This window comes from Ipomoea triloba, chromosome 4, assembly GCF_003576645.1.
Source record: "Ipomoea triloba cultivar NCNSP0323 chromosome 4, ASM357664v1".
Lineage (NCBI taxonomy): Eukaryota > Viridiplantae > Streptophyta > Magnoliopsida > Solanales > Convolvulaceae > Ipomoea > Ipomoea triloba.
In genome coordinates this window covers 34,806,595-34,834,426 of record NC_044919.1, presented here as the reverse complement: position 1 = coordinate 34,834,426, position 27,832 = coordinate 34,806,595, and the positions used below count along the sequence as shown (strand labels likewise).

Sequence of the window (27,832 nt, the reverse complement as noted above, 5' to 3'; positions counted from 1 at the left end):
TTCATGGAATAATGATTGCTTGAATATCTAAGGCTGGTAACATAGCAGACTAACACTAAAAAAGACTGAAAATTAACGAGGCCAGTAATCAGCAGGCAAAAGCAGATGCCATAGCATATTTTTCTGAGATGTATGAAACAATTATTGTGCAAACTCACAATTCCTGCTGTTTTTCTATGAATTACAAATTCCTTTGCCTGCTCTACCAGGCTTTCCACAACAAAATATACAAACCAGCGACGAAAAAAGAACATAAAACCGGACTGGCAGATTGTACAATTTTCGCAACCCACCCATACCATCCAGAACATGAGAACTGAATTATAACTTTTAACACCTTTCGGATAAGAATAATGATGCAGGGATATAGGCTTTACAACTACTATACAAAATTCCCTGTGATTCTGTAGTTAATCTCCTTCACCTAAAAGTCATGGAGAGATATACTTTCCTGCCATCCTGAGCCTCAGCCAATGGGGAGATGATTTTTGTCTAATTACTTCTTTTGGAAATTTAGGTATGGATCTTGAGCTATAGCCAAGACATCTGGCCTCTCTGCTTGATTATATGTTAAACAACGCCGAATAAAGTCCTGCATAAACCCAAGAATACTATGAATATATGGGGATTAAAACCAGCAAGTTATATGAAGGTTTTGTTCCAAATTTTATCATACAATAATGATTTGAACTTTAATTTTCACTTGTGTATAATTTTAAATTCTTTTCTAATTTCTGAAATATTAGAAAACAAAAAATTGCAAGGCAGATGATTTGGTATATGTGCCTTGCCCGGTCCATTACATCCACCTAACACCTCAGTTGCCTTTTAAAGTACCAATAAAGATAATAACAAACTGTATATGCAAAAACGGAAAAAATAACCTTTGCCTCACTAGAGATGGCTGGCCTTGAAGGAAATTCCACCTTCCGCGCTTTAATTATAGTATCTTCTCGTAAAATTCGTTCTTGTGTCTGGTCATGCCCAAAAGGACGCTTGCCAAATAGCATTTGATAGAGCAAAATGCCAGCAGACCAAACATCAACCTATCACCAAAGAAATAATGTCAACACTACCTGCAAATCATACTTCATACTTTATCAAATCACACAGGATCATGCAGATCTATCATGGTTAGACTAGAACTAAGCAAGCCAATCGTTAGACAAAATCTAGTATTCCTTATCCAATATAATAAGGCACCAAAAGTTCCCGAACATTACATAACATTCAAGTATGCAAGAAAGTGATATTTAACAAACAACAAAAACATTTAACTAGGGAAATTTTAATGGATTTCAGGTCAACAGGTATAGTGTTATCTATCCTGACATGGAATATATATGCAGAGTTTGATGTGAAACAATCTCTGACCTTTGATGATATCAGAGGTGTCTTGCCTAGTTCAAAGCACTCTGGAGGTAGATACCTGAAGTGGCAACAGAAACAATAAGCAGAGATCAATAATAAGTTTTTAAAGTTAAAAGTGGGATTGAAACCATCCTTCCCAAAAAGGTGAAACAACTAAGAGGAAAATTCTACTTTCTCCTTTCATTTTGGGTTGTGGAAATGGGCATGAGGAAAATAACTAAGCAGTAAGTCTTAATGAATCAGCAAATGTGACTACATACCACAATAGCAAACAGGAAATAACAACTGCAGACAGAATGCCTATGCCCAAAGAATCTATGGTAGGACAAAGGACGACCAAGACGATAACAAATTCATATTATTAATGTGAAAATGAAAACTAATGAAGATTACTAAACAACTGATGGTGCCCAATACCCATGTGTACTTGACCAAATGCAGAAAATTAGATATCTTATTGAGAACCTATACCCATGTGCAACTCACCAATATGTTCCAGCTCCCTGGGACGTGAGCTCCATGCCTTTTGACCCAACGTCATCTTCTACTATCTTGCTAAGGCCAAAATCAGTCATTTTCGCAATACGTGACTCATCAAATAGAACATTCCCAGGCTTCAAATCATAATGGATAATCTTCTGTGATCTTTTATTCAAGTAGACAAGGCCACGGAATATCTGAACAATGATAAACCTGGCTTCAAATTCTGATAAAACTGGTGTTGCTTTCAAAATTGCATCAAGGTCTTTTCCTGCAGAAAAGGTTACAAGCAATAAATTAAAGACAAATATGCTTCACTATCCTCATATTAATAAATAACAAGATGATGAAGCTCAGCAACTTATTTCTTCCTAGCTCCTACCAGCATTTCAAAAGAGAGTACATACCACTACAGTACTCCAAGACAGTGCAAAATGTGTTTTGGTCTATCTCGAATATGTCCCAAAGACGAACAATGTTAATATGCACCAAAGTTTTGTGGATGTTGTACTCCCTGATTGCGTGTCGTATATAGCTTTGCTTCTTGTCTTCACTCCATTGAGCATTTAGCCCATGTAGCTTACACGCAACATATCTATGTTCGATCAAGTCAAAAGCCTGCCAAATATTTGGGTTTCAAATTTAAAAAATAAACATATTAATAAAGGAAACAGCATTTACCACTATGTTTTAATCTAAATTTTCATTCAACAAACTAGGATGTTTTGGGATTTTACGCAAAATGGAAACAGTTTAAACAAGGAAAGTGGCAATTAAGTTCAGAAAATACCTTATAAACCTCGCTAAACCCTCCTTTACCAAGAAGGTTTAACAACGCATATCGACGGTTCAGAATCTGAAAGCTGTTGAAACGAGAACCATCCTCATCACGTATGCGTTTCATTTCGCGTATTAGCCTTACTTTCTCCAATTCAAGGCGATCTCTTTCACGCAGCATCATTTCTTCCTCCTACACAAATTGCAAGCTCAACAACACAATGCATGTAAAAATAATTTCACAAATAATTGTTAAGACTGTAATATATAAGCATACCCGCTTAATGCTGGCTAAACGTGATCTATAATATTCATCCTGAGAGAAATAATCTTCTTCATGATTACCAGCTTCTTCGTCTACTACATCACTTTTATCTGCAATAGAACATGTATAAAATTTGGTCAAACTGACAAGTAATCAAGAAAATAGTAAGGGAGGTTGAATATCAAACGAAACAAACAAACAAACAAACAAAAAAAGCTATGATCAGGCATCCTAGCTTTAGGCATATAACAAAGCCCATTCTACTTGGAAACATTGTAGACAACAGACTAATTGAACATCAATGAGACAATTATATGGCTCAATCATAGGTCAAGTAGCCAAAGACAGTTGTACATCTTGAGATGGTTGAACATTATTATGAAACCAGCAGGCAAACACACAAGAGTAAGTAATACATCACATACACATTCACTACTCCTTATAACAATGTCACCAACTAACCACCAATATCAACAAACAGATTTCTCATGCAGACTAAAGTTACTGAGAAGAAGCCCTACAGCATTTGTATACAACCATTTTCTACTTGGGTATACAAGCATTAGTAGCAAAACAACCTTACTGCTGAAAAAGAATATAAAGTATAAAAATTCATAGTGCAGATGGGAAACTTTACCTAAATGTCGTTTCTTCTTGGACTTTCTCTGCCGCTCAAGAGATTCTTTGCTCTCAGCTAAGTTTCTCTGTAATGTAATAGGAATAGTAATAAGAACAAAAACGATAGTAATAAGTCCTTCTCTGTGAAGCAATGCCAATAAGAGACAAATGTAAAGCAAGTTAACAGAAATTAAAATCACTGAATATTAAAACAAAGCAATGGAAAGCAAAATATGCCAAAAAGATTAACTCAAATTTTTATAATTTTTTTTCATAATTTATATGTTTTATTTCACATCTACAACCATATTCTATCATTATTTCATGGTAGTATGAAGCTTTTTAAGGTTTTTGACTAGAGTCCAAAAGAACAGATTAAGAAAAAAAGATATTGTGCCATCAATAACTCTGTGTGTGTGTGTGTGTGTGTGTGTGTATTAAAAAGGACAAGAATAGGAAGTATACAAGTTGCACATTGAGGTCCTTGACCAGCTCAGAATCTTCCCATGCCTCAGATATCACTGTCCCAGCTCTACAAATCATTAAAACATAAACAAATGAAACAGTTGCAACTAGAATTTCCAAAGATTTTATACTTAAAAAACAAAATGACGTCACAGAATTAAATATTTCATCCGTCCTACTCAATTTGTGATACTTTCCTCTTTAATCTGTTCCAAAATGATCTATATTTTCCTAATTTAAACACTACAAACATTTTACTGTTTTCAATTTACGCTTTCTTCATTTTAACTTTTTTAAGTGAGCTCCAATTCAGCTCTTTTAGAAGGGGGCAAATTTAACGATTAGTATAATATAAGCTCCAAAAGCATTAATTAAAGAGATTGATGGTATAACTAGAAATAGGAAGTAGAAGACGATGAGGAAGACAAGAAAATAGAAAATTTAATACTCTTCTTTTTCATTCCAAATCAAATTACAATAAATATATCAATCTTTCACCAAAAGCATAAGGATTTAAAAAAGGACCTATCTTTTGGATTTTTCAGTTTGTTACATGTCATGCACCTTGCTCAATACAAATACTAAAGCAATGACAAGCCAACAAGAAATCAAGAATGTACAAATTTATAGCCAACATTTTGAGATAACTTCACCCACCCAACCCCTGGCCATGCTCAAATGGGAGAGAAGATAGAGATTGGGGGAACTCATGAAAATATTTACATATTTCTGATGCAGCTTTGCAATATTACTGAAGATAAGCTCAAAACCAATAAAGTACAAGAAATCTGGATGACTGCATCTAATATGAAAAAACAGGAGAAAATGCATCATTATCCCAATAGATAAATTGGCATATATTGTCTTACTAATTCTGCCTTACTCTATAAATGCATGCATGGAATAGAAACCTGTAGCTTCAGAAGTAAGACAAAGATAAGTTACCTGATTACTCCTACATTACCCAATCTCAGAGAATCTTGGCGCACTTTCATCCGTGCCTCATGTCTCTCCGCTTTTGAAACAGATATCAACAATTCTGATATTATTTTTGTTATCTACACCACAGAGTTACAAGTGAATCATCTGATTTAATGATTAATAAAAATATAATATAAGATTTAATTTAGAAGAAAAAACAGATACATAGTATCAGCAATTTTTCTTATTTGTAATATTTTCTAAGACAAAAAACAGCACCTTGTGAGTTGTGACTTAGTCACTTAGCTAAACAATAGAATTCCTGCCACAACAAACTAGATAACCAATAGAATCGATGTTGTTTAACAGGTATTTAGACCCCAGTCATAAAATCCTTTAAAACTTTTTAAAGGGCTCAACTTTAACTTATTGTCTTGTTACAGAAGTTCTGACATACTCATACATTTTAGTTCATCAGTTTTCCACAGATACACAGGAAATGAAATATAATGGACAAAGCTGAAGGTCAGAGAACTTTGTCAACATGAATACTTACTGCAATCACAGAAAAAGATTTGTTTTGAACTTAAACAAAAGAAACAATGGTACACAAACCTTTGGCTTCATCTGCTTCTCATTATCTTTAAGTGTCTTCAGCTCCTGCACATACAAACAAGTACAAAATACTTCATTTTCTATAGTGATTGAAAACATAAACCATTAAAGAAAAGCTCAACATTGAAAGAATATTGCTATGCCTTCTCTAGTTCTTGATACATATGTTGATTATCAGAGGCCTCTTTATGGGATTTCTTTAGTTCTTCCTCCAAAGCTGTTACTTTAGCTCGTAAAGAATTGATCTCATCCTGATTTCATTCACATCAAGGGTAATTGTAATTCATGATATAGAAGAGATGTAAACCTTGTAACAAGGAAAGACTGAATATATTTCTCAAAGCAAAATTAGTGGTATGCTCAATTGTTCATCAAGTACAAACCCAAGATTTCTGTGTGCCCTTCTTTATTTGGTGGGCAGGTGGAGGACACAAAATATTCACCACTCGTGGTGGCAACAATAAAATATATATCCAATAAATTAAATAAAAAAATCAAATCTAGACATTATTTTTCACATTAAAAAGAAAATATTATGTTTGCATAGTTGGACAACAACAGTAGACATTATTGTATAATCTTAATACAAGACAATGGTTGAATACCAAGCAGTCAAGCAGAAGTCAAACATTTGAGTTTTCACTTTCCCTAAACTCTCTCTAGTAAGCTTAATGCTAATAAAACATGATTAATAGTCTCCATAATTTGCAGAAGTTATCAAAATCGGAATATTATGACTGTTAAGCCTCTTATCTTGCAAAAATAATCAAACATATGCATTGGTGCGTAGCCCACAATTAGTGGATAGAGGTAATCCATCCAATAAGTATGACTTCAGGGAGAACTAACCATATGGTTTGAGTTTTCAAGTTGACCATTTGATGGAGAAAGCATTGGGGCTTTTGTCTGATCTCCATTTCGGGAACCACGCCCTCTACCTGTAGCAGAGCTTCCCCTACCACGGCTTTGTCTCCTTCTATTTTCTTCTGAACCTACTTTGCTGGTGTCTGTAATTTCTATGCTCTTCTTTCCTGTATTCGCCACTGCCTAAAAAATATTTCTTTAAATATTAGTGCATTCAGTATTTTAAAATGGTAAGCTACAAAGGATTATTAGGAAGCATCTCTAGTTATGGAAGATAAGTATCTAAGTTGCAGATACTACAAGAATAGCTAATTATGACCCAAACTAAAAAAGAATGCACCTCAACATTTCCATAGGCAATTAAGCTGGTATCTTCTTCAAGTCTACGGCGCTTTGAAGTATTTGCTTGTATAAGAAACTCGCCTCCATTCTGGAATTGGAAAACAAAAATGTATAAGTTATATGGAAGCGGAAAAATTTTTAAAAATCACTGTATAATGTAAAACGCACAAAATCAATAACCCAAAATCTCTCCACTGAATAATTATCTCTACTTCTTTGGACATGGTTCTTTCATTTATCAAAGACAAAACCTGAATTTCCAATATGAACATGGACACTCTCAAAGATCTCACACAAAATATGACAGCAGAGTTTATCTATAGTGGACTGAAGTGCAAGCCAATTCACTTATTTGGAATCAAATTCAGAACTACATTAATAGATGGAAAAATATTGTCATGAATCCAGTAAGAAAGGTTATCATTTAGCTAATGCAATCTTTCCTTGCTACTGTATAATTACTGCTCCATATGAAAACTATTAACTACTGAAAGATCAAAAATACACCAAGTGAGCACCAATTAATTTATTTCTCGATCAAAATGTTTAATCAAGTTTAGCGGAAAGCTAAAGAAGTTCATAGAGCAACGATATGAAGAAGATGAGCACCTTGTGCACTGCATATATATATACACCAAGTGACAACGATAGAAACAAGAAATTCAGGAACTTACGTCGTCATCGTCGGAATCACTAGACACCACAGGCTCCGGCAGGGTCTCAGCATCCCCGAATTTAGCAGCAGAAGGCCAGGAAACGGGTTGAGGAGCGGAAGCGGGCTTGCGTACCATCCGCGCCTCGAGCTTCGCCATTTTAGAATTGTCGGATTGGTTCGACGAGGTTGAGGAGAAATGAAGCATCAAGTCGTCCGACATTCTAAAACCTCAGTCGAAGATGTCCTGTTTACAGAAAACCCCCAATGCAGGTAAACTAACAGAACAGAAACTCCAGTCAGAACACCCACAAACAACCTTCAGAACCCGATAGCCATTGAAAACATACAAGTTGCAATGAAAATTAAAGAAGAAGACAAAAAAATGAGCAGTAAAACGAAGAAATCGGTTTTCCTTGGAATGACTGACTTGCAGGACACAACTCTTCAAGTCAAAAGAAATTCCGAGAAGGCCCACACCTGAAGTTCAACGTTTGGAAGGCACACAAAGAAATTGATGAAAAAGAGGAGTTAGGGTTTCCAGAGACTGATTTAAGGAGTAGATTGGGGAAGAAAGTGGATTGTTAGGACAGATGATACTTGAAATCTGGAAATTGAGTTGCCTTTTCGAAAGGAGAATTGAATCCAGTATGCGTTCTATGGGATGTTTGAAATGGGCATGGTGAGGTGCGTTTGAGTCAGTCAGGTCACAACTCAAAATCTTTTCCTTGGCAAGAATACGAAAGAAAGGAAAATGGGCAATACTACTTCTAAAGTATTAAAGCAATGAGGTAATGGTGGGTCCCACTCCACTCCGCACCGTTCAGATTAGTCTTACAATGATGTAATAACGGTAATAGTGGGTCCCGCTTCGTGTCCCAAATAGAATACGGTGATACTGGGTCCCGCTCTGCGCCCGAGTTAGTCTTAGTCTAAATTCAATGTATCTATAAGTTTATTTTAAACGAATATAATGAATGAATCATGTCATATAGTAATATAATAATAATAAAGTTTAATAATTACTTTTATTAAGCATTTTTCTCTTTTACTCTTAGAATTTTTCGCACATGCGTTGCACAGAATAAATTTGTTATAATATTTTAAAAATATTTGGATCTATATACAATTATATAAATTATAACATTGTGTCCCCTTCCATTAGAAATAAAAAAAATTATAAATTATAATATTAAATATTATATAACGTAATTGATGAAACCCATTTTACTCCGTTATTAATGCATGAAAAGTAAAAACAATTTCAAAAATTGATATAGCAAGCAAAAGTGCTTACACAAATAAGGGTATTCAAGGCCCACAATATTAGCAAACAAGAGTGGGTGAGAGGTTGGGAATTTTTTTTGTTATTAATGCCTGAAAAGCAAAAACAATTTCATAAATCAAGATAACGAGCAAAAGTGATTACATAAATCAGGTATTCAACGCCCACAATATTAGCAAACATCACACAAATCTCATCATATAATATTTACTTTAACAAAACTCACCAAACTAGTATAGCTCATTAGGCAACATTTTTAACATACAAGTTTTCTTGGACCATTCGTGATGCAACTAGAAAAATGCATTTTTTTAGCCAACTTTTCATATTAACAAGAAAATCGACAAGTGCCACCCTAACTAAATTGATTAAATTATTGATTTGATAAGTACAAGATTACAAGTTATAGATAACATAAACTAATTTAGCTCCTTTTTGTGGTCATTTACTATTTCCCTTATCACTCAAAAAAAAAAATTTTGAATGAACATTTTCATCAACTTTTGACCATTGCATTTTCCATTAAAAAAAATAAATAAAAAATAAAAAATAAAAGCAAGCAAACAAACAAAGGTGGGTAAGAGTTAAGAGGTTGGGAATCTTTTTTTTTTTTTTTTTTTTTTTTTTAATGCATAAAAAACATAAACAATTACATAAATTCGAATACCAACCAAAAAATAATTACATAAATTAGGGTTCAACGCCCACAATATTAGCTAACATCACATGAATCTCATCATATAATATTCACTTTAACAAAACTCACCAAACTAGCATACCCCATTAGGCCATATTTGTAACGTAAAAGTTCTCTTAGACCATTCAACCAAAAATAAAGTGTAACGGCTACTTTTTCATTAATGTCATGTAATAATTACTCTATCAGTCCCTAATTTTTTGTCACATTTATTTTTTACACGATTGTTAATGCAACAAAACAAATGTTACTAAATTTCCATTTTACCCCTCAAAAGTATGTGTCATTTGTTAACGTACAATTATTATTACATCAGTAATTGTATAGAAATGTATAAAAGTCAAAAGGGTAATTAAAAAATATGTAATGATAGTTATGTTCAATTTTGAAAAGAGGATACTATTTTAGGACAAACTGAAAAGAAAAGTAAGGCAGGTAAAATGAGACGGATGGAGTATTATAATATAATGTGATTATTATGTTTGATTATTGCCACAATATTTTTTATATTATTATAGATAGCGGTGTTATATTAAATTTTGAAAAAAAAATGTTATTATGGCAATTGGATGTTGTCTCTCTGTTCTTTTATTATCTTGCCATAATGATTTTGATTATGATTTTGATAATAATATTTTGTTTAAATAAAATTTTTATGTTAATAATGATAATATTATGTGACATTTAATAATAATTATTATTAAATGCTATTAAGTTACGATTTAAAAAATTTATTATTTATTCTTGAACATACGTGAATTAATGAAAGCAATCTTATCAAAATCATTAAAATTTATGTTGAAAATACAAGGTTTCACAAACTACCCCTACAAATCTTACATGCTTAATTTTTCATCAACACGTACACATCTTTAACAATTAGATTTTAATTGGATTGAACCAAATATAGATAACGAACATCTTATACTTTTATCTATCAATCCCTGCATCAACATTGCCTCCATTGTAGCTTGAGGCAAACAAGGCGAAAATCATCCTCAAATTTTAAGGCTATCATTCTAATATTCTATACAACTTCAATACTATTCCATGCATAATTGCCAAAGATTTTGTAGGTCGCATTAGATTATAAAATTAATTTTATATTTTTTCCAATTGATTTGAAAATTATGTTATTTAATTAATCAAAACATACAATGGTCAAGTCTGACCACAAATTTGCATTAAAGGACAATGAAATTATTAGATTTTATATAAATCATTTTATTTTGACAGAAACTATGAAGAAACATTATGGTTTTATGCAGAATTCTCTGCAATAAAGCGTTTGATGATGAGCATCAACTCCTTGGCAGGTTCAGATTTGGGGTTGATAGTGAAAAACCCATGTTGTTGTCCTTCAAACTCTACATACTCAATCTTCTTCCCAAAGCTCTTCAATCTCTTTGCATATTCCTCTCCTCTGTCTCTCAGCAGATCACCTCCCCCTGTCACCACCAAAATTGGGTCTACTTCCACCTCTTCCAAACTTGGGCTATCTGGTCCAAATGGGTTCACTATTGGATGATCTGTTGTTGCCCCTATTGGTATTGATAGCATCCAAAACCTATCAAAAAACTCAGTTAAGTTAGTTAGACGGTTAGCCATTACAAATTTGACTGTCATTTAGTGATGGGCTATAACCAACATTATTGGTGTGACAGTTCAGCACGGTTGGGGTTCGATCCCTACCCATATGAATGGAGCAAATCATTTGGTCAGTCCCTTACCACTTAGTGTGCTGACTGTTGGAACGGTTCTAGCTGTCAGTTGGAGACTTGGAGAGATACCTTTGGAATCCTTTGGGAAAAACTCCATTACAATTTACAAGTTTGACTGTCAGTTAGCTATGGGCCATATGAACTTAATAACCATTACAAGTTTGACTGTCATTCAGATATGAAAAACTTAAATTTGTTTATTTATGTTCTTTGCATGCTAGGGATAAATACGGACTGACAGACACCCTCAAGTAGTAGTTAAGAAACTGTGGGTTATAAAAAGAAAGATATTTTTATGTGTTTGATACTTTGATCTGACCTGTCTATAAGCTCCAAATTTAGGAAAGCGTCTTTTGGACCTTCCATTTCAAACTTTGTCCTCACAGTGCCACCGAAGAAGGGGGCTAGAAGAACATAACCCCTGACCCGAACCGGATTCATATCGGGTGAACCGGCCCCGAGTTGAACCGCCAAATGATGAGCAATATTCCCACCGGCGGAGTCGCCGGAGATAAACACTCTGTCGAAGTCAGCGGCTTCCGTGAGCCACGCATCCGGCTCCTCCGACGCGGCTTCGGCTTGAAGCCACTTCACGGAAGCCAATCCATCCTCGATAGCCGCCGGCAGCCTGTTCTCCGGCGCCAGCCGGTAATCAGGCGCGACAATCACGGCGGGAATCTCGGAAGCGAGCTTCAGACAGTAGTTATGACAGCTGGGCCACGTCCGCGAGTTTATGCAAAAACCGCCACCGTGGATATAGTAAAAGACCGGGAGCTTAGCCGGCTTAGCCGGCTTATATAGCCGGAGCTGAAGGCCGTGCACGGCGTCAAAGGTAACATCTTTCCAAACAACGGAGCCGTCGTCGATCACCGCCACGTCAAAGCTCGGCTTGCTGGACCGCACTATGGACCCGTCACTGTACACCCAAAGAACGTCTCTGCAATTCTCCACCTCGTGCGGTGGATCAGCGGCGGCAATGGAGGCGGAAGCAGCCATGGCATCTGACATCTCAATGGATCAGCCTCGGTGTATTACGCTTGAGAGGAATTGAGAGAAGTTATAGAAGAAGGTGGAAATTAAAGAACACGGAAAAAGTTAGAAGAAGGTGGCTTTGTATAAGACAGACAAAAACGTAACAAGGAGGGGGGCCAAAGTGATACCGGCCATGCTTCAATTATTAGCAAGAGGCCTAATATGTGACGCATCTATATATATTATAGAGTTTATTACTAAAATGGTCCCTCGACTATTGTGAAATTACTAATTTGGTCCTCGATAATTTTTTCTGCCCAATTAAGTCTCTCGACTTTGAAAATTTTAACCAATGTGGTCCTCCGATTATTTTGCCGTTAAACATCCGTTAAATCGAGACCAAATTGGTAATTTTGCTATAGTCAAGTGACTAAATTGGTAAGTTTGCTATAGTCAAGGGACCAAATTGGTAATTAATTTTTCACTGAAATGGTCCATTGACTATAGCAAAATTACCAATTTGGTCCAGATTTTAACGGATGTTAACGGCAAAATAAACGGAGGACCAAATTGGTTAAAATTTTCAAAGTCGAGGGACTTAATTGTGCACGAAAAATTGTCGAGAACCAAATTGGTAATTTCAAAATAGTCGATGGACCATTTTGGTAATAAACTCTATATTATATATATATACACTTCAAATGAGAATCAGCCTTCTTAAGAAAATCATGAATTTACCAAGGACCTTGTGGTCCAGTGGTATCAAACCATTCCCTTTATACGGGAGGTGGTGGGTTGGAGTCTCAGTGGAGTCGATACTGACTCTTGACAATACTGCATTGTAATAGAATTAGTAGTATTCAAAAAAAAAATACTATATCAATGCACAACAATACAGTACACTACTAAAGAAATGCACTGTAAATTTTACATGAATGCACAACAATACGGTGCACTTCAAAATGAACTACATGAATGTATAGCAATACGGTGCACTTCTAAAGGAATGCACCTTAATTTTTACATGAATGCACAATACCATAAATGCTACATGAATGCAAAACAAATACGGTGCATTCGTGTAGTATTTTCCGTGCATTCTTGTAGTAGGTGCGGTGCGGAGCTAGAATAGTTGTTGTGTATTTATGTAGTAGTTATGGCACATTTCTTTAGTTCGAAGATTCGCACGGGAAAACTAGTTCGCACTTAAATACATGCATTGCATTTACTACATGTGTGCACTGAAACTACTACATGAATGTAAAATAATTATTACACGAACGCATGGTGCGTTCATGTATTAGTCTCAAAATTAGAGTAGTTATTGCGCATTCATGTAAAATTTATCATGCATTACTATGAAATTCGTACTCCGTAATTTAATATATTTCTTTATTTATTTTATATAATGTTTACTTCATTAAACATGTCCAAAAGTCACACTCATAACTTGTACTGATTATATTAATTTATTTATTTTTATGGTTAGGATGGACATCTTATACTTATCTAAATTATGAATTGCCAATTACGTTCTCACCAAGAATACATTTGATTCTTTTACCACCACAATTGTGGTTTTGCTCCATATTGGACACACCTTCGTAAATCGTAATTCGTATCACACTATTTCCAATCTTTTACCTACCTGCGTGCATTAAAGTTGAATGCCAGAAAAGATCACCACCCACACCCAGCGGCGTGTTTCCACGAAGCTAAGCATATTCGAAAATCTCCATTTTTCTCTTCGTTTCTGGTAGGCGGTCCAACCAATTACGACTACTATTTTATCGCTAAATTTCCATTTCCTCATTCCTCTATCTACAACGGATCATCATCCCCCGCAAGATCGGTTACAATACCCGAACATATTTTCTTCGTCTCGTTCTTTCTGAAACGCAGATTCGATTACATAACCCTTTTGATATTTGATAAATTCGGCGAATAGAATTACCTATTTTTTGTTTGGCGTGTTTCATTATTGTGTTATCTCTGTGATAATAGTAACGAATTGTGGTAGAGAAATTCGATATTCTGAAAAATGATGAACGGGATGATGGATCCGGAGATGTTCAGAATCGCTCAAGAGCAGATGAGTCGTATGTCGCCCGCTGAGTTGGCTCGGATTCAGCAGCAGGTTCCCCGTTTCTGCCTGCACTTTTCCCCAAATTTTATGTTGTTCTTATGGATATTGTTATTTATGTGTGTATTTACTGAATTAGCATAGGGTTTGTTTAGGTTATTGGTTGATTTGGGTGATTAAGGTTATATATACTCATACCTACGTTGAATATTGTGCCGTGTTCTCGTAATGCGCCTAGATGCAATTTGCGGTTGCTTTGATTGACCATTTGAACCTGATCGTCGATTCTGCAGATGATGTCTAATCCTGAGTTGATTAGAATGGCTTCCGAAAGCATGAAAAATTTGAGGCCGGAGGACCTGAGGAATGCTGCAGAACAGTTGAAGCATACCCGGCCAGAGGAAATGGCCGAGATTGGTGAGAAGATGGCTAATGCATCACCTGAAGAATTAGCTGCCATGCGATCCCGTCTAGATGCACAGATTAATTATGAACTAAATGCAGCTGAGATGCTTAAGAAACAGGTAGTTTGTCCACCTGGTAATGAGTTTGATAGTTGTGAATAACATCTTTCCACTCTGTAATTGCCAATTCTATGAGCATCTTCTGATTTAAATCTAGCATTATCAGTCCAGATATTTTTTTACCAACTTTGGTTGATTTTAAAAACTGATTCCTTGTTAACCATGCTTTCACTGTGTCTTTGAGTATGCTATGAATATTTCATGTTTGCATTGCCCAGTATTAATGAATTCATGTCTACAATTGCAGGGGAATGATCTTCACAACCAGGGAAAGTTCACTGATGCCTCACAGAAATATTTGCTTGTAAGTCAAAAGATATGCATTTCAGTTTCCTTGCTTGCACATGTTAATGTAGGCTTGAGCAAATTTTCATGTTCTTTATCTTGTTATTCTCAGGCAAAGAAAAACTTGAAGGACATTCCTGCCTCGAAAGGCAGAAATTTGTTAATGGCATGTTCTTTGAATTTGATGTCATGTTTCTTAAAGACTGGACAGTATGATGACTGCATAAGGGAAGGCACTGAGGTATGACTAATTACATCTCCCCTTCATGCACCTGTGTATTTGGTGATGTTTTTTTCATTCATGTGTTCTTTTTAGTTGAAAAGCTCCTTAATGTGGATATAGTTTCTTTATTTGTAAGAGATGGATTGCACCCTTGATTACAATGTGCAGGTTTTGGAATATGATGCAAACAATATTAAAGCTCTTTACCGGAGGGGTCAAGCTTATAAAGAACTGGGACATCTAGAAGTGAGTGTTTACTGAGGTTTTGTGTTCATTAGTGCATTTTGTCTTTTTCACTTTTAACATATTGACAAATTCTTATTAATTTTTGGTTATATGTCAGGATGCAGTGTCTGACTTGGCTAAGGCACATGAAGTTTCACCTGATGATGAAACTATCGAAAATGTCCTAAGGTATTGCAGTTCATTGTGGATACTGCAGAGAAACTTTTTTTTTTTTTTTTTTTTTTCCATATTTGTTATGTATATTTATGGCATTATTCCATCCTATCCCTATTCCTTTCTGATCCCTTCCAAAAAAAAATTGTTGCATCAAGTTTTGGGCTATTCTTACATTTTTTTTGAAGCAACCTTTACACATCAAGGTTTAAGTATGCATTTTTTAAAAACTGTTGCAGGGATGTTAAAGAACGGTTGGCAAAACAAGGCAGTGGGCATGCTTCAAGAAGTATGCACTTCCTACATATAAGACATGCATAATATTGCTATTGAACAATATGGTCTATATGTCTCTTTTATTGCCTTGAATCAAGCACTCAATCTTATGTTTGTCTGAAACTGCTATTTTCTAAACTTGTGGAAAGTGATTATTTGTCTTTACTTAACAGAATTAGTCATTGAAGAAATAACTGAAGAGGAGCCAATTGTGTCATCTAAAAAACCTGAAAATTCAACTGCTGAAAGTTTTATGTTACAACCACAAGGAACAAAACAAGAGGCCTCTAGTTCAGAGCATTTGCATGAAAAAGCAATACATGGCGGACCTCCTTCATCTAGTTCTGAGTGCTTGCAAGCTTTAAAAGATGATCCTGAATCAATCAGGTTTACTCTCGCTATAAGATAGTTTATTTACTAGTTCATAAACAATCCAATTGGCTAATTCACAATGTGGTTGCAATTTTCATATTCCATCCAGCACATATTTATGAACATATTGAATTTATCTAGAGCTAACTTCATTACTAGCGATTATTCATCTTAATTATTTTGCTTTTGCTATGGTTTTATTGGTTATATGAGTGAAGAAATGAAATTTAATAAGGTCATATCAGTCTTCAAAAAAAAAGGTCAGATCATTTATTTTTCATTTTGGAATTCCTTATCCCCTTTTTACCTTTGGGTTTTCCTCTTCTCTTTCTAAAAGTGTGTGTATTTCTTGCTGTCTTCCTTGCATTTAGCCCTAAGCCTTCAACTTGCTTAATCCTCATTGTCTTTTTCCTTCTGGTGTATGACAATAGATCCTTCCAAAATTTTGTTTCTCGTGCTGATCCGGCGACTTTGGCTGCCCTTAGCGGTTCAAATGCTGAAGGCATACCTCCTGATATGGTGAAGACTGCATCCAATATTATTGGCAAGATGTCCCCAGAAGAACTTCAAAGAATGGTTCAAATGGCTTCCACATTCCAAGGAGAAACCCCATTTACAAAGAGAGGTTCATCAAACTCAACTAGTGATAGCTTTGGTCCTGGTCCTGGTCCAGTGCCTCCAAATATGAGTCCTGATATGATGAAAATGGCAACTGATATTATGGGTAAGATGTCTCCTGATGATCTCCAAAAGATGTTTCAAATGGCATCCTCTTTCAAAGAAAAGAATCCTGCAACAGCTGCTTCAGTATCCAATTCTAATGAACAGTCGAGAGCTCAAGAGAATCGTGAAAATTTCAAAGTGGAAGATATCGGTACTAGTAGCTCATCCCAGGGACTTTTAAATTCTAGAAATGGTTCTAACTCTGGTTTATCAAGCTCAACTGCTGATCTGCAAGAACAAATGAGAAACCAAATGAATGATCCAGCTATGCGGGAGGTATGTAGCATGAATTGCTTGAATCCATTCTTATGCAGAGCTTCTAATTTCATTTATTTTACCATCTCTTTTTTACTTTGCAATGAGTGTACTTTTGTATCTTTTTTCAAAGTATTGAGTGAAACAACTATATAGGTTAAAATCCTTTTATTTATATTCTCCTTTACCCTCACCAATTCATTCTCCATTGGTTTGTCTTTTGCTTGTTTATTTTCAAATGTTGTTACATAACAAACTACTGTCACTGGGCAGACAGCAGCTTGTGTTAAAGCATCTGACATTCTGTTTTTTGAAAATTTCGCAGATGTTCTCCTCCATGGTTAAAAACATGAGCCCAGAAATGATGGCTAACATGAGCAAACAATTTGGACTTAATCTTTCTCAGGAGGATGCAGAAAAAGCTCAGCAGGCCATGTCATCTTTATCACCAGATGACTTGGAAAGAATGGTACTTTCTTGCTAAACTGATATGATCATATTGGAAGTCTCCCTTTTCTTATTCCTCTGATTTCTTTCTTGGCCTAAGATATTTAGTAAAAGTTATGTTAATTAATCACGTGCCTTTTATCATTCTTATTTAAGAACAACAGTAATACATTTTCATCAATGAATTACTCCTAGGTTCCACTAGGTTATAATTATATGTAGATAGGAGATACATTTTCTCGTGCTGTCATATGCACCCTGATGAATGCTCATTCTTGCCTTGCCTTGCCTTGGACTCCTTTAGTATTATGGGGATGTTTCTTTCAGACTGCACATTCCTTGTGTCTAGTAGTGTCAATGCGGGCTGGCCCGTCCCACCGTGGGTTGAAATTTTTGCGGGCGGACCCGTGAAGCCTGCGGGCTAATATTTTTCAAACCTAACCCACCTTCATGTGCGCTGGCAGGCCCTGCGGGCCAACTTCAAAAAGTTCTTTAAAAACTATTTTTTAATGGTTTATATATATATATATATATAGAAAGCCCGTGGGCTGGCCTGCGTAGCCTGCCAACCCGTGCGGGCCAAGCCCGTGACCCGCATTTTCACAGGCAAATTTTTAAAGCCTTTTAGGCCTTAACTGCCCACCACGGGGCGGTTTAGGGCTGGCCCGCGGGCTTTGGCCCACTTTGACACCCCTCGTTTCTAGCCTAGTTTTTTCCTCATAATTCACATAGCAATATATCTTTCTAGCCTAGTTTTTTCCTCATAATTCACATAGCAGTATATCTTTTATAAGTGGTTACTGTGATACTTCCACGTTCCTAGTGTATTTATTTGTCTAAAATTGCAGATGAAATGGGTAGATAGAATTCAAAGAGGAGTAGAGGGTGCCAAAAAGACAAAAAATTGGCTTTTGGGAAAGCCTGGTATGATCTTGGCAATACTTATGTTGCTCTTGGCCATCCTCCTCCACTGGCTGGGCTTCATAGGCCATTAGTTTTGACATGCTACAATAATCCGAAGACTGGCAGAAGTGCCAGTCATCAGGCTCACATAATTGGCTTGTTAAGGCCGTCTTTGTTGTGCATCATCACCTTGTGAGTCTTGGCAGAGGCTAGGTTGGAATTTTGAAGGCACCTGAAATGATCTCAGTCAGTAATTCAGTATTTCTGGAATGTGTTAAATGAGGCATTGGAGACTGCATATTGTTAATGTCTTGTGTTTTTGGTTGATGTAGCTTCTGTGACTCAATGAAATTGTTTTATTCTTTGTTATGGATATTGTAGAAAATAACCTTACTATTGTAGACATTTTACTTCATTATTGAATGTATTAGTTTTAAACGCACCAGTGTACTAAAATCCCAACCCCCTTTGAATCTTAACATTTGGTTTTTGGTTAGTCCAGTCGGTTATACGCATAGCTGAGTTTCTTGTTATAACACCTAATATTGCAGAAATAGTTTTTACTGTCTCAGTCCTTATTCTTTCCCCACCCCCACCAAATCAGTGGGGGATATGTTGATGGAAGTAGATTCTCACTTTGTGCACACCACAAAATTGGTACAATTCATGCAGTAAAGGAGAATGTGAGTACTTGACTAAATTGACGTATATATAACAATTGAGATAACATTATATTATAACTTTTGCAAGCGTTTGGTTGGAATGAGGGAATTTGGGGAGGGGTTGTAATTGTGAGATTTAAATTACATTGTTTAGGCATATATATAGAATTATTGAGGATTGAAAGAGAAGACAAGAAGTAAATAAATACTAAAATGTATTTGTATAATAATATAATAATAAAAGAGTAAAATAGTACGGAGTAATTCATTGTTGAATTACAATCTCTTAAAGTATTTTAAAAATTTTCATGATATCTATTAACATTTTATATGTTATTATTGACAAGTTTATATTTATATAATTATATGTATCCTTAGATAAAATTATCTATCTATTTTTAATAAATTCAGTAAACAATATTAATACAATACAACTTTTAAGTAGTAAAGGATAATAATACTTAGAAAAATCATAAATACAAAATTTATTACATATTCAACATTTATAAACATCAAAATTGTGGATAATAATACTTTTAGAAAAATCATAAATAAACTATCATAGAGTAAATTTTTTTCCACTATCTAAAATTTAGTAGGAAAAAAAGAAATTATAGTCCATTTTTTATGTTTATAAATCAAAGACGTGACAATTTAATAATGAGGCACATATAAAATTACTTGTTTTTTAGTGTACTTAAAGTTTTCACCGTCGAATACAGTGACTAATTCTTTCGTTGAACTGCATACACTTCTTTGAGTGGGAGAAGATTTAAGACTGCTCCATACTTAATGTAAGGATCGAACCGTTCTAATATAAAATTACTTGTAATAATCTGCAAAAAGCCCACTAATTTGAGTATTTAACCATACAACAAAAAACTGAGAATAACATAACATTTGGAACCCTCTTCTCGTAGCAAGGCTCCAAGTGGAGCATAGTTCGCAGCAGTATTTTATATCTATCCATCGGTGACGAGATTTGTGTTGAAGTGCATAGGCTTGTGTGGAGGATGAGACGGGGAGGGGGGCATTACGGCGGCGCCGGAGATTCCACCGCCAATAACGCATATTCCCAGATTCAACATCACCCCCAACACGGCAGGTCTGAAGAACAACAACATCAGCAGCAGCAGCAGCAATGGAGATGGGAACGAGAGAGCCCTAAACTGCCCACCAACGCTATGTCTCCCCACATGTTCTCTGAAGGCAAGTTTTCATTTCTATTTTCTCGAATTTTTTTTCCGGTTATGTGAAATTCTTAGAGTAGACAGTGGTACTTTAATGTTTTTTAGCTCGGAATTCTCGGTTAATGTGCAATTACTTCAATTCGAGCACTTCGCCACTAGAAAGAAGCCAAACCTTGGATTGAATGAGTATAGAATTGTGGTTAAAAATTTGAATTAAACCTAATGCTTTGGAATTTGGATGTATTAAACCAAGCTTTAGCTATTCAAGTGGTTGGAATAATGTGATTAAGAGAAAACATGATGAAAGAAAGTTGTGCATATTGCCAGTCTTGTTTATGAAAATCCAAATAAAGAAGGCACTAAAACTGAACTTGTTGCTCACAATTTTTTATTTTTATTTTTAATAAATTTATGCCTTCTTGTTGATGCGAATAGATTTATCCTTTTTATAAAGGAAAAAGATTTCATATATTGTAGATAATATGAAGTAGGCTGCAAAAAGCACTAGTATCCTTGATGAAACACATGATGTTTAGTGTTTATATTAGTAGCAAGATCGTGGTAATAATAGGAGATAATTGGGAGAAGGTTATAACTGACACTTAGTGGAATAGAGGTTAAAAAATGATATGTTTATACAAGCAGTCATGAGTCATGACCAATTTAGCTTTAAAGAAAGCTGAATGAAGAAATAGAATTTATTGCCCCAACCAGATTGCATGAGGCGGAGTTATGAAGGAAGTATGCATGCTTTCGACTTGTACCCGGCTATTTAAGAACAGGACTTCACAAGTATCTTATATTGCTCCTTGCACCTCTGCCCATAATGCCATTACATATTGCACATGGCATCTAAACTATATATCTAAGGTCCAATTGAAGTGCTACGCTTTTCTGTGGAAGCCTAGAATCAACGCACCAGCATGTGATAAACCTCTATATTTCCATGTAGAATACCATTTCATGAGTGATGCTATTTACCTTTTTTGATAAGAATCAATGGAACTAGTAATGTATCACGGATAATGTTTTGGTTCATGGCTTTATGCTTCAACTGCCAAATTTTGTGCTTGATTGTTTTATTTCTTTCACAAGTTACAACAAGCGAAAACCTATTGCATAATCAAATGTCATAATGTTATATGTGCTTTCATTTATTTTAATTTCTCAACTAAATGCATTTTTGAAAATGGAAAAGTTATTACCCTGTAATTTCTAAGGGCATTCATTTATAGCTTCCTTAACACACTACTAGTGATAAAGGCATAAAGCACCACAACCACTTGCAGTACTTACAAATAAGACTCATTTATATGTATGTTTCCACTTTACGTTGGTTATTAATACTGCTAAAAATTTATTTATTTATTTATTTTTTTTGGGTGATGAGATTAGAAAGCTTTTTAAGCTGTTTCTTATGCAGTACATTAAAGTTGTAACTAGATGAATATTGTTTCAAGTTTTCTCTTATTAGCAGTCTAACTTCTGAAAGATGGTATGTAATTAGTCCTTAGAAGATGATGGAATATTGGAAATTATTAATTTGAAGCATATCGATTACTAAATTGTCAACAACATCCAGTTTATGCTGCAGCCTGCAGATAAATAACTACTTGCATGGAAGCTGATGATAATAATCCTCACTATTCAACTCTTGTAATCCAAAGTTATAACTAGTGGTATGTGTTTGAACTTAATGTATACTTGAAGTTTGTGTTAGGTTCTACTTTCATTGTAAACTAAGTTTATCTACCCTTGCAATGGATCATGCAGTCCTATTTTGTGTTTTCTTCAACTTTAATTGATGTATGCTCTGAATCTTTGTGTTAAATAAGAGCTTGCCAACGTCTTTCATTGGATATAAGTGTTTGTCTACCATGGGTTCCAATTATTTTGTGTTTAGTAGTCTCATCGTTTCCAAGCATGGTAATATTATATCATTATTTGAAGTCTATGCTCAATCAATAAGATTGGAGATTCTAAGTTCTTTTAATAATGGCTGCCTGCCTGGCCACTCATGTTATACTGTGACTTTTTTATAGGTCAGGGAGCCGAAGCATCAAGATCCTATTATCAGGGCCAGAGGACAGATCCTAGGATGCCATTAGAGAACCAAGGTGGCAAAGATCTCAGATCTCAGCCAGTTGAAGAAGATATGGATATTGGTTATGAAGATAATCCCATGCCACAGTCTCTGGAGGGCCTTGAACAGAAGTTCCTTGATGACATCATGAAGCTGAGCAAGGAACAAAATGACGCAGAGGATGCTGAAAATGCCAGGCATAGGGAGGTTGGTTTGGCTCAAACTCTGGCTTAAGTTCTGCTTTTGTACATCATCATATACACCTGCAAATGTCATTATATACCAAAATTGATAAATAAGATCCCCCCTCCTTCCTTCCTACTTCCCATACATCTCAATGAGGCTCATTCAGTGTTTCTAGTTTCATCCCCTTCTCTCTCTCTCTCTCTTTGTTTTTCTTTTTTTGGATTCCATGTTCTCATTTCCACTTTCAATCAGATCTCTAGTGTCTCTCTTCCACTTCCTGGAGATATCTTTTGGTTGCTTTGCCACACTTTTTTTCCCAAAAGACAGACTAACTAACCTCTCTTCATACACTCCTTTCTTTTTATTATTAGGTTTTCTTATGTCTCCTCAAGAGCAAAAAAAGAAAAAAAGTAATGACTATATATTACCTCCTTTTCCTGGAAGTAAACAGCTTATTATTTCATTAAAAAAAGAAAGAAAGAAAAAAGAACGAAGCTTAGTAGTAGTTTGTACTTTGTTTAGTTGAGAATTCAATATTCATGCATAAGATTAAGGGTGCGTTTGGTTCGCACATGGGAATCGGAATCGGAATGGGTATCAAATACTTGGTAATGGTAATGGGTTTTGGTGAAAGTATTTAACATGTTTGGTAATTGGGTGGAATGGGAATGATTATTAATAGTTAAGGAAGAAAAGAGGAAGAGAGATGAAACCCTTATTTAATAAGGGTATGGGTTTTGTCATTAATGAGTTATTCCAAACCCATAGTAGCATTCACAAAACCTATCAACCAAACACAAACAATCACTTTCATACACATTCCTTATGCCTAAACCCACCAACCAAACACACCCTAAATGATTAGAAGTAGTAGTAGTCTGTTTTCACCCATAATATTAAATGATTATATACTTATATGATATAGGGAATTATCATTATGGTTACAACTTAATTGTTTTTGGGGTGGAAAGAGAAATGCATCTGCCTTAATTGAAGGATAAAGATTAGATATCATACTGTTCAGAAACTGAGAAACTTAACAAAAGAGGGTTTGTGTTATGGAAGTGTCAAAATAGACTTGCTTCTGTGTTATACTTGACAAGTATTATGCTAAATCGTTTTTGTTTTTGTTTTTGTTTTTTGTTTTTTTTTTTTTTATTTTATTTTGTTTGTTTATTCGTTTGTTTGTGTGTGTGTGTGTGGCGTGGGGTAGGGGTGGTTTAGCTTGACCTGAATGATAGAATTCAACCTGGAACACTAGACCAATCTTGTTTGTTACTTGTTAGCCAACCTTATTTGTTAATGATTATTTTCAGCGAATAAATGCAATCAATGCTCAGTACCAAGAACAGCTAGTAGCCCTAAGAGCCCGGCATGCCAGTCGCAGAGAGGATGTTCTTCGACGGGAATCCCATGCCAGGCGACAGCAGTACCAACAGGTTGCATTGGATAACCATCCAAACACTAATGCAGGAGGCCCTATTGATCCTCGTGGATATGCTGCACCACCTCCCCTGCCTGGAGAGCGACAACGAGCCTATAATGCCAATAATTATGATTCATACAGAGACCGAAACCGGTTTGTTGGAAGCGGAAGAGATCAAGGGTACGAACCTAGAGCTCAATACCCCGGGGGCCGTGGTTACGACCCCGGGTCGCGGTACTACTGATGTATCTGTGTTGGCAGTGCCTGAAATTTTGTCCATTATGCCCCTTAAAAAAATGCTTATAGTGAATCATACTCCAGTCATGTATTTTTCTTTCCCAGACTGTCATGGAGTGGACCTTGACCTTTTTAAGTAGTTTCCATGGTTTAGAGCTTCTTGCTCTTCAATTCTCCCCCATGTGATTTCAGCTTGCTTTTTGCTTTTGGTGTAAGTAAATACTAAATAGGAATCTAGGACTGGCATCTTAAATGCGTCGGGGCGTGGGCTGAGATTGCCCAAAGGTATCTCTCCAACCGATAACCAAAAGACTAATTCTTCGTCCCAACAGTAATACTCTGTATTTGTTAGAAAATATACACTGTATGTATGAAATCCCTCGCCTCAAGAATCTCACATCCCTGCTCAATAGAATTGTGGAGGGGTAAGCCATCGATCCTCACAAGAGGATGAAACTCTTCTGTGTCCTTACTCATAATTTACCACACAAAAACTAACTCAGCTACTCATATATGCTAATATACTTTGATTTAGCAAATTGTTATGATTTTGGTGCAATCACTCTTCTACACATACTTTTGCAAATGTCTTAAAAGCTACCACACTTTGGTAAAATACTAAAATCACATTTTTCCTTTACTTGTAACAAACTATGTTTCGTACAAAAACACTTACGTCTAACTTCAATCAATTCTCCTATTCTCGCATTATTTCATTTTTAAAACAAATTTATGTTGTGTGATTGTGTTTGATAACACTGTTATAATTTTTATTAGGAAAAATGATATTTTTCATTTCTAAATTATAGAACAATAATACTTTGGGAAAATTACACGGTTCGTCCATAAGTTATATGGTAATTGTAGGATTATCTCTACTTGTTAATTGGTAGTGCTCATTTTTCGTCGCTAAACTATAATTGAGACTGCAAATTTCGTCATTTTTCTAACAAAACATTATGATGAAATTTAAAATGTTAGTTATAACTTAAGGATGAGAAGTGAACACAACCTGTTTGAAAAATTAAAGGACGAAATTTGCGACACAAGTTATAACTTAAGGATGAAAAGTGAGTGCGCCCAACAAGTAATACAAATCTTAAGATAAACTGATAACTTAAAGACGAAAAATATAATTTTTCCTACTACTTTTCATTCGTCAATTATACTTGTTGCAACTTTTTGTTTTTGAAATGTCTATAAAATGGTTTTCCGTATCTATGTTCTATGAAGGTTGAGTTAGAAAAGTTAGGCGAAAAATACTACGGAGTACAAAGTATTTCTTAATTCAAGGATGAAAAGTTTTTAAAATTATTTATAATTTCATTGTAAGTCAAACGTCACCTAAAACACAAATTGATGTAAACAGAATTTGAAACAATTACAATTAACAATATCCAAATTTAATAATATAGTCAAATAGAAGTATAAACTTTCGTGGATTTGTGTGTAATGCTACATTATCATTTATCAATTTCTTTTATATCTTCACAAAAAAAAATCAATTTCTTTTATATAATCATTTAATAACAATCGCCATAATTAAAAAAATAAAAAGAAAAAAAGAAAAAAAGAAAAAAAGAAAAAAAGGCCATGAAACAACAAGTCAGCAATGCCCTTCTGAATTTCTGATCCCATCTGATCTGTCGTGTCTTTCGTACTGTCTTAATTTTTTTTTCTTTTTTGATTTTTTTTTTCTAGTTGTGTCTTAATTATTTTATTTTATCTCACCACTCAAAAAGGAGAATCATTTCTCCCCCTGAAAGAAAATGAAAACACTTTTTCATATTTGTACTCCACCTGTGGCTCTGTGTTTGAGTGTCAATTAAGTTTAAGAATAAACAATGATATACATATCAAATTTAATCTATTATGGTATTAATTAAAATAAAAGAGATAGTTTGAAAAAAATCAAATACTTAGAAAACATAACTATAAATATTGTTGGATATTGACCAAAAATAAAATACATCAAAACTTTATAAAAAACATGAAACATAATTATTTTGATAAATAGAAAACACATTATAATCACACATTTCGTTATTAATATATAAAAAATAATAATTGCTGGATATGACTAAAAATAAAATATATCAAAGCTTTATAAAAAAAATATGGAACCAATTACATTGTAATTTGTAAATCACACATTTCATTATTAATATATATATATAATATAATATAAACTACCAATAAGTCATCGTACTATTTGAGAACAAGCAATTAGGCCATTAAACTCAACTAACCTCCAAATAAATCACTAAACTCGGCAAAAGACTTTGTGGTCTAGTGATACCCGGTTTATACTCCTACGTGAAAGGAGTGAGTTCGAACCTTTGTTGACTCTTTGTGCTTCAGTACTTTAAGAAAGTAGTTATGAACCGATATTATATTATAACAGGGTCAATAGTACTAAAAAAAAAATATAGAACAATTGAATTAATTTTACGGATTCCCACTTAATTGTGAAAAAGATTCTGACCCTTTAATTACCCAATCGTTATACCCTGCACCACGGTGCACATAGCAATGTGCACCACGTACATAAAACGACGTCGTTTTTGGTGTTAGTAGACGCGGACGCGAATAACTCAGGGAATTCATTATCTATAATACACATAATCATTATCTATAATACACAGAACGTTTGCCTATAATACACAGAATGTTTGCCTAGAATACACAGAATATTGACACAAAATACACATATGTTAGTGGACGCGAATGACTCCAGAGAATTCATTATCTATAATACACATAATCATTATATAGAATACACAGAACATTTGCCTATAATACACAGAATGTTTGCCCATAATACACAGAATATTGACGCAAAATACACCGAACTCATCCTTCTAACATTTGAATGCACAAACACATCACAACTTGTGTTAATAACATGAATACACATAATATTTACACAAAATACACAGAACTCATCCTCCTAAACATTCGAATGCACAAACACATCACAACATGTGTTACTAACATGAAATCACAACATGTGTTACTAACATGAATACACATAACGGTTGCCTAGAATACACAGAATGATTGCCTGGAATACACAGAATATTAACATAAATACAATTAATAAAAACGGACGATTAATTTACAATGCTCAAAATGACGTAGTTTAGGTACGTGGTGCACATTGCTATGTGCACCGTGGTGCACAGTATAATTTGCCTTAATTACCGTGTCCTTTCTTGATTTTTAAAAATTATATTTCCAATGACCCAAAATTTGGTGGGTCAATATGAACTTTTTTTTAACAACCATATTGTTTGTTGATGTAAATAGCATATTTTCCATTCAAAATTATCTCTCTAGAAAATTCGGTTGTATGTGTTTGTGTCAGCTTCTCGTACTTCTATAATAAAATGAGGAGGACAACACTGCCAAACACAAAAATTAAGAAAAATTAAGAACATATTATTATTTTTTGATACATTAAGTTCTTCATAATTCTTATTTTTTATCACCTGTAACAAGATGTTCATATTC

At 34.7% G+C, this 27,832-nt stretch overlaps 4 protein-coding genes across 9 annotated transcripts; 2 read left to right on the top strand and 2 right to left on the bottom strand.

Annotated features, from left to right (window-relative positions):
- Positions 1-78: 78 nt before the first annotated feature.
- Positions 79-8,094, bottom strand: LOC116017039 (serine/threonine-protein kinase TOUSLED). Of its 4 annotated transcripts, none has more exons than XM_031257546.1 (16): positions 7,786-8,094; positions 7,393-7,617; positions 6,717-6,806; positions 6,362-6,559; positions 5,656-5,763; positions 5,513-5,557; positions 4,922-5,034; positions 3,977-4,043; positions 3,531-3,597; positions 2,906-3,003; positions 2,642-2,821; positions 2,259-2,469; positions 1,858-2,122; positions 1,375-1,429; positions 885-1,046; positions 79-592 (listed from the first exon to the last, which is right to left on the bottom strand). In XM_031257546.1, the coding sequence occupies exons 2-16, from the start codon at positions 7,591-7,593 to the stop codon at positions 497-499; spliced, it is 1,956 nt and encodes a 651-aa protein (XP_031113406.1). In that variant the 5' UTR covers positions 7,594-7,617; positions 7,786-8,094; the 3' UTR covers positions 79-496. The 4 variants fall into 4 exon arrangements, with proteins under 4 accessions (XP_031113406.1, XP_031113407.1, XP_031113408.1 ...); XM_031257547.1 differs by having other exon boundaries at positions 7,801-8,094; XM_031257548.1 differs by having other exon boundaries at positions 7,393-7,648; positions 7,851-8,094.
- Positions 8,095-10,468: 2,374 nt separating this feature from the next.
- LOC116015269 (probable carboxylesterase 15) lies at positions 10,469-12,246 on the bottom strand. Its single transcript, XM_031255300.1, has 2 exons — positions 11,393-12,246; positions 10,469-10,919 (listed from the first exon to the last, which is right to left on the bottom strand). The coding sequence occupies exons 1-2, from the start codon at positions 12,079-12,081 to the stop codon at positions 10,613-10,615; spliced, it is 996 nt and encodes a 331-aa protein (XP_031111160.1). The 5' UTR covers positions 12,082-12,246; the 3' UTR covers positions 10,469-10,612.
- A 1,386-nt stretch (positions 12,247-13,632) lies between these two features.
- Positions 13,633-19,014, top strand: LOC116014993 (outer envelope protein 61). 2 transcript variants are annotated; one of them, XM_031254971.1, is made up of 12 exons: positions 13,633-13,801; positions 14,050-14,182; positions 14,422-14,652; positions 14,900-14,956; positions 15,050-15,178; positions 15,329-15,406; positions 15,504-15,574; positions 15,799-15,848; positions 16,009-16,222; positions 16,639-17,206; positions 17,511-17,654; positions 18,481-18,627. In XM_031254971.1, exons 2-12 carry the CDS (start codon positions 14,087-14,089, stop codon positions 18,625-18,627), a joined length of 1,785 nt encoding a protein of 594 aa, XP_031110831.1. In that variant the 5' UTR covers positions 13,633-13,801; positions 14,050-14,086. The 2 variants fall into 2 exon arrangements, with proteins under 2 accessions (XP_031110831.1, XP_031110832.1); XM_031254972.1 differs by having other exon boundaries at positions 13,635-14,182; positions 18,481-19,014.
- A 961-nt stretch (positions 19,015-19,975) lies between these two features.
- On the top strand, positions 19,976-24,654 carry LOC116014994 (basic-leucine zipper transcription factor A). Of its 2 annotated transcripts, XM_031254974.1 has the most exons (4): positions 19,976-19,991; positions 20,191-20,406; positions 22,430-22,677; positions 23,973-24,654. In XM_031254974.1, exons 2-4 carry the CDS (start codon positions 20,211-20,213, stop codon positions 24,324-24,326), a joined length of 798 nt encoding a protein of 265 aa, XP_031110834.1. In that variant the 5' UTR covers positions 19,976-19,991; positions 20,191-20,210; the 3' UTR covers positions 24,327-24,654. The 2 variants fall into 2 exon arrangements, with proteins under 2 accessions (XP_031110834.1, XP_031110833.1); XM_031254973.1 differs by lacking the exon at positions 19,976-19,991 and having other exon boundaries at positions 20,088-20,406.
- Positions 24,655-27,832: the final 3,178 nt, after the last annotated feature.